The sequence below is a fragment of the Corvus brachyrhynchos genome, unplaced genomic scaffold (genome assembly GCF_000691975.1).
Source record: "Corvus brachyrhynchos isolate BGI_N302 unplaced genomic scaffold, ASM69197v1 scaffold706, whole genome shotgun sequence".
NCBI lineage: Eukaryota > Metazoa > Chordata > Aves > Passeriformes > Corvidae > Corvus > Corvus brachyrhynchos.
In genome coordinates, this window is record NW_008238371.1 from 275,764 (window position 1) to 282,647 (window position 6,884).

The 6,884-nt window shown below is 59.3% G+C and overlaps 1 protein-coding gene across 1 annotated transcript in view; it reads left to right on the forward strand.

Annotated features, from left to right (window-relative positions):
- The window catches only part of AGAP3 (ArfGAP with GTPase domain, ankyrin repeat and PH domain 3), a gene marked incomplete at its 5' end in the record, with an annotated part of 81,221 nt that extends 78,792 nt beyond the window's left edge, over positions 1-2,429 (forward strand). Inside the window, 2 exons of the mRNA XM_017736315.1 lie at positions 566-821; positions 1,109-2,429. Coding sequence (XP_017591804.1) covers positions 566-821; positions 1,109-1,333 — 481 coding nt within the window. The remainder of the gene's footprint in view (positions 1-565; positions 822-1,108) is intronic.
- Between the last annotated feature and the right edge of the window lie 4,455 nt (positions 2,430-6,884).

Sequence of the window (6,884 nt, forward strand, 5' to 3'; positions counted from 1 at the left end):
GTCGCGCCCCACGTCCGCTCCGCCCGCCCCGCGCCCCCGCCGGGACGGACGCGGACACCGCCTTTGTTTGCACCAGGCGAGACGCGGCAGCGATAAGGTGCCTCCCGTGGCACTGGGCTGGCGTGTGCAGCACTAACCTTCTCCTGCCACTGGCCATGGCCCCACACAGGCACGGGATAGGGACGGTCCCTGTGCTGCCCCGGCACAGGCACACAGCATTGGGGTGCGAGGGGCTCCAGCAGGGAGGTGCACAGGGACAGGTGTGGGGTCTGGGTGCAAGATGCTGCTGCTGTATAGGCATAGGCGTAAGCATACAGTGTCCATAGGGAGCTGTAAGGAGGTCAAGCAGGTGACAGGCAGGTGTCCAGAGTGGGGTGACAGAACCCCAGTGGCAGCTGTGGGCACAGAGGCACGGCAGGGGCTATGCAGAACATACCTGGGTGTGACAGATGTTCACTGCTCACACAAGTATGTTCACGTGGCAGTGCTGATAATCATATCCTTTTGTGCACGGGGCCCAGGCAAGTTGTCTCAACTGTGACAGTGACAATGTCCTGTCTGGCAGGGAGGAGAAGGAGCGCTGGATCCGGGCTAAGTATGAGCAGAAGCTCTTTCTGGCCCCACTGCCCCAGTCTGACATCCCGCTGGGGCAGCAGCTGCTGCGGGCCGTGGTGGAGGATGACCTGCGCCTCGTGGTGACACTCCTGGCCCATGGCACCAAGGAGGAAGTGAATGAGACCTACGGAGATGGAGATGGGCGCACAGCACTGCATCTCTCTTGCGCAATGGCCAATGTAGTCTTCACGCAGCTGCTCATCTGGGTAAGACAGAACCTGCAGCCCCTACTGCAGGGCTTCTGGTGCTATCCTAGTGCTTCCCCACCTCCGTGCTACCAGGGCACAAGGCACCCTTTATCCATCCTGCTTCCGTGGGTTCTCCCACATGCCCACTCGTGCTGACCTGCCCACTCTCTTGGCTCCCTGTCCCTGGCCACCCTCCCAGCTCCCTCTTCCTGCCTACCCCAGAGACCCTCTGCTCCTTGCCACTTCCATGCCCATGGGCACACGGTACCCAGGTACCACTGACCAGCTGCTTCTCTCCTATGCAGTACGGAGTGGATGTGAAGAGCCGGGACGCTCGGGGCCTGACCCCACTGGCCTATGCCCGGCGAGCCGGCAGCCAGGAGTGCATCGACATCCTGCTGCAGCACGGTTGCCCCAGCGACAGCGCTGCCACGCTGACCCCCAGCCTGCCCCGCCGCAACACCAATGCCAACAACAACGCCTGCGCCACGGCGCCGGTTGAGTTCAGCGCCAGCCCCAGCACGGTCTAGCCCTGCACGGGCCCTCCGGTTGCCGCACAGCTGCCCTCCAGCCCTGCCGGGGACCAGGGCCGCAGGAATGGGTCTGAGAGCAGCACAGACAGGCCCCCGCGGTGCTTGCCCCCACCAGAACCCCTGTTCCAGCCAAGAGGAGGCTGGGAGCCAGCCGGGAGCCAGCATCCTGCTCCTCTGCACTGGTTCCAGCCACCTCTCACTGTGCAGCTGTGCAGACCCAGTGCTGTCAGCTTGTGGAGGGGCTCCTGCATAATCCCTGGGGTGGCTCCAGTGCACCCCATTCTTGTGACCGGTACATGGATGGGGGGGAAATTTCTCCTGCCCCCCCCCCATCACACACATCTGTAGATAAAGCAGGGGCTGGGGACAGTTCAGGTGTGTAGCCCCCCCCTGCACAGCAGTACCAGGGAGGCTGATGGCTGCACCCACTCCCTCAGGCAGGTCAGTTTGGGCACTTCCTTCCAGCTCTCCATCCGTGTTGGCCTCGCCACGGTCCCCAGTGCAGTGGTGCGGTGGGGAGCAGCAGGAGGTGCGTATTTCTCCATTGTGCCCCCATGCTCCTCTGCTTCTGGCTGGTGCAGGAGGGATGCACGCACCGATACCGCTCCCCGTGCGCTGATGCAAGGGTGGCATCTCCCCAGTGCAGCCCCTGGACAAAGGCCTCCCCAGCCTCCCTGGTGACCTGGAGCGTGAAGAGGATGGTCACCTCGGAATCCCCAGCTCTGTCTGTCTGTCTGTCTGTAGAGTCACTGTCCTTCCAGGTTAAAGCTCCAAGCTCCAAGCCATACACAGTGTCTCCATCAGAGCCTCCCGCTGGCTCCCGCTGCTGCCCAGGTGGGGCTGGTCTCCAGCTGAGCAAGAGGAGAGGAGAGGAGCGTCTCTCTTTGCATTGGGGTCAAGCCTCTAGCTGAATGCTGGAACCCCAAGGCTTTGGACACTGCTATGGAATGTCTCTGTCACTTGTGTATAAAATGTACATTGGAAATATTTATATGGACACTCTGTATATACGGTTTCTTTTCCATGAGTTGCCCTGTGTGTGTTATCTGCAGCCAAGGAGATAAAGGCCAATAAAACAACCCCCCTCCTGCCAGGCCAGCGTCTCAGTGTGCTGCCTTTGGGGCCTCCGGTGCAGCCCTGGTTTGCACCTGGGTCTGGTGACTCTCCATCCCACACTGACAAGCGTTCAGCCTCTTCTCCTCCGGCTCAGGCTCTGATAACAGCAGTCCTGTGCCAAACTGGGCCCCTGGAACATTGCAGAGTGCTGAGGGGTGGAGGGGAGATGTGCCAACCCTGGGCACTGAGGGACAATGCCAGAACATGGCCCCAGAGGAATGCACAGCTCTGGTGGGATGGGAGATGGGCACAGCAGAGGGGTGTGCTGGAGAGGGAACATGCAGGGCATGAATGCTGGGCCAGCTGGTCCCTGTGCACAGGACAGCGAGTGTGAAGCTGGGATGGGGCAAGGCAGAGATGGGCAGGGAATGATGGGCTGCCAGGGCAAGTGAGGAGTCTGCTATGGCTACAGAATACTGGGTGTCATTGCGTCCCAAGGCACAGGCAGACCCCTGAACAGTGAAGGGAGCCGTGTGTCTGCTCTGCCAGCCCTAACTTTGCATGCTTCTCATAGCTGTGGGCAGAGCAGAGCCCCAGTGCTGGCAGTTCCAGGGTGCACCCCAGGCCACACCACAAACTGCAGTTCGGGGTTCCGGTGTCTCTGTGCTGTGCTGGGGTCCAGGCTCTGCTGCACTGGGACTGGGCACAGGCCTTGGGCCCCAAGCCTGTGTGGCAGTCTGCAAGGAAGGGAGGTGCCAGGACACCCCCACCTGCCACAGCTACCCCAGCTATCCCTGCCAAACCCCTGTTGCCTCCTCCTTGTGCCTCTCCTGTGGCAGAGGCTATCTCGCTGGGGTCTGCAGACAGTGGCCCCAGCCCCTCCACCAGCCCCTCCACTCATTGGTGTGTTCGGGCTGCGTGTGCCCATGTCATCATCCTCATCCTGGTCCTGGCTCTGGTCCTGGTCCTGGTCCCACTTCCAGTCCGGGCCCTACACCCATGTCACCCCTCATTCCCGTCCCCTCGTGGTGCCCATGGGTGCCCCCACACCGGCCCTGGCCCCAGCCCAGTGCTGGGTTTGGTTAATTTCCTGGCGACTGCATTAGCGGGAATGGAAGCCGAGGGACGGCAGCTCCTCTGGGGCCCATTAATCATCCCCCTCAGACAAGCTGCCTTGATTACAAGTGGCAAGAAATTCATTAGGGCTGCGGCTCTGACAACTTTTATCTGCGCGGCTGGATCTGACTCATTAGGCAGCCAAATTAAAGCCATGATGGGCCCTGATGAAATTCACTGCTTGTTTATCTTGTGCGATCTGATACATCTGCCCATACATCATCTCCCGCGCGGGATCCCGCCCTACCCAGCCCTGGCGCCTCCCTTCCCATCCCAGCCCTGCCCCAAGCCCCCGGGTACCCTGCCTGGACCCAGCTCTGACCCCAGAAGACCCCTTGCCTGCCCCCACACTCTGCCTGCGGCATTGGGGCTGGAGTCGGGGCTGTAAGCGATGACCAGGCCACCAGGAGCCATGCGGAGACAGCTCTGGAATCAAAACCATGAATACCCTGAGCTGGAAGGAGCCCACGGAGATCATCAACATCCAGGGTCTGGGGCCACACAGCCCGGAGCAGCTCCCCACGGCCTATGCAGTACTTGTGGGGGGTGCAGTCCCCTCAAGGCACCCAGACCCCTGGCCAGGTCCTGCTGGCAGTGGCACTGCTGTGGGCACACAGCCCTGTGAAAACAGGCCCTGTGCCCTGCTGCTGCCTGCATATTGCAAACAGGCGCTGGGGATCCCAGTGATGCCCCTTTGCTGGCACCCTGGGGCAGGGAATTCCACCAGATCCCCGCAGGCTCTGACACCATCCCAAGGAGCCTCCACCCCGCAGTGGGCCAGACCCCACCAGCAGCACCACTTGTGCCCTGTCCTGCCTTGCCCCAGCCCAGCATTACCCCAATGCTGGAGCACATCTGGGTGCCAAGGTGACCAATGTGGCTTCACATGGCCCCAGGCCAGGACGGGCTGAAGCAGAAGCTCCATGTCCGTGTTCAGGGTAAGAGGTGTGTGTCCATGTTTAGGGGCAGGAGCTGTGTCCATGCTTAGGGGCAGGAGCTCTGTGTCTGTGTTTAGGGGCAGGAGCTGTGTCTGTGCTCAGGGGCAGGAGCTGTGTCCATGCTTAGGGGCAGGAGCTCTGTGTCTGTGTTTAGGGGCACTGTGTCTGGTTTTGGGAGCAGGAGTCCGGTGTCTGTGTTCAGGCTGATGCCAGGGAGGACACAGGCCAACCCTCTGCTCTGCTGTACACCAGAGGACCGTGCCAGGGCAGCAAGCAGCACAGTGGGACTGTCCCTGTGTTACATGGCCCGAGCAGCAGCAGTGACCACTGCAGCTCCGTGGCAGCACCATGAGGACCCCACCCCAGGCAGCCAGCAGCACTCACACCATCGAGCTGAGGCTGGAGCAAGGGGGAGGGAGGTGGGTGCCACAGGACAGGAGCCAGGGATGCAGACTCGTGCCATGAGTAAATCCACGATATGCAGCCTCAGGCTGGGAACCAGCCAGACCACAGGTTTGCAGCACTTCCCAGAGAGCCTGGGCACAGCCAGAAAAAGGCCCACAGGGTACAACTTACAACAGAAGCCCCACAGGCCTTCTTGGAGCTCCAGCTGAGCAGGCACAGCCTCCTGGGGATCTGTAGGTGGTCAGCAGCAGGGCATGGGGCAGCACCGCCCAGCCCTGAGGCTGCTGGAATCACATGCTGAGCACGTGCAGAGGTGCCTTCAGGAGAGATGGCCAGAGCAGAGATCCTGCCACAGGGCTGTCCCATCATGTGTCCAGTCAGCTTTGTCTCTGGGAGAAAAGGCACAGGTGTGACAGCTCCGAGCTCCCTTGGCCTGTGCTCAGTAAGGTGCAGCACCAACCAACACACTCCACTACAACACCTGCACCCTGTCTGTGCCCATTCATGGCTGTCGGGCCTCCGGGCGGGTGCAGATGCCCACAGCACAGGGACTCCCAAAGCCTTGGGGGCAGTTCCAGCCTGGCTGGTGGGGACAGGGTGCAAAGGAGTTGGGGAGTGGTCAGAGGGAGATCATGACCCTTCCCAGGTGCCAGCCATTGGGAAATTGTTTCTCTCCTGCCCATTGTTTCTCTCCTGCACCTGAGCTATCCCTGTAGCCACTGGCTAATGAATAACACCAGCACCATATTGTGGGCCATCACATCTTCATACAAGCACCTTGTCAGGGAATGCTGAGAACCAGCTTTGTTGTGCTGAGTGAATAAACACTCTGTGGATGCAATCCCTGCTCCTTTCCCAGTTCTTTAAGAACCACCATACAGCTAAACAAGTGTACAGGTTTGGGTAGGGAGAATTCCCTTGTAAATGCTGAAATTGCCGTCCTTAGGCAATTTCATATGACTGCATGTATATATGTGTATAATGCATGTATATGTATATAAACATATTTATATAAACAAACACATGTCCATAAATGCATACACACCATATGTATTTCTCTGTGTGTCTGCACCTGTGTCTGTGTGTGTGCACACGTGTGTGCCCGTGTGCATGTGTACCAGCCTGTGTGTTTGCATTCCTTCCCCAGCACACAGGATAACAGCCAGAAGCTGGTAGATGGGAAATTCCAAACAGATGCAAGGAAAAAAACATATTAAGAAGGTGGCTGGACAGTGGTACAGGGGCCCGAAGAGGAGGGGTTGCCCGCCCTTGGAGATACTGGAAGTCAGATGGGCAAGTTCTTCAGCATCTTGAATGGGACAGGCTTTGTGCAGGTGTTGGAGCAGAGACCTCCCAAGGCCCCATCCAGCTTCACGGCTCAATTGCCCCAGGTCTGTCTTTACTGCCCAGTTTTTCATTGCGGCTGTCCTCCCACCAACCCCAGTCTGACACAGCACCCAGAGCTCCAGCTCATGGGGGCCCCCACAGCTCTCCCCTCTGGGGACAGACCACAGCTGCTTTGTGCAGTGTGGGCAGTGCCATGCACCGTGCTCGCTGTGCAGTGCTTTGCTCTCCGCTGTGCAGGAGGCACCAGAGCTGTCACAATGCTCAGGGTTCACAGGGAGCTCTGCTCTGCTCTGCTCGGTACCAGGAACACTCTGCTGCTCTGCAGCTCTCTCCAGCAGCGCTGGTGACAGCATGAGTCTGTCACCTCCAGCAGCAGTACACAGAGCTGCACCTCTGCAGCATTTGTGGGGATTTTAACATGGCTGTTTGTAGGGCTGCAGTGCGTACAGGCTCTGGGACTGGTCTAATACAAAAACAACAACAAAAAAATCTTCCATGCAGCTGAAAACTGTAGGTGTTGTATCCACCTCAGCAGCAGTCGGTGGATGAGCATGCAATGGAGCGGGAGTACTCTGCACACGCATTTCGGGTGGGCAGTGGCCTGTACAGTGGGGGAGGTGGGTTAAAGACACAATAAACCAGTGCTGCCACTGGGGCAGGACATATCAAGCCAGTGTCAGTTAGAA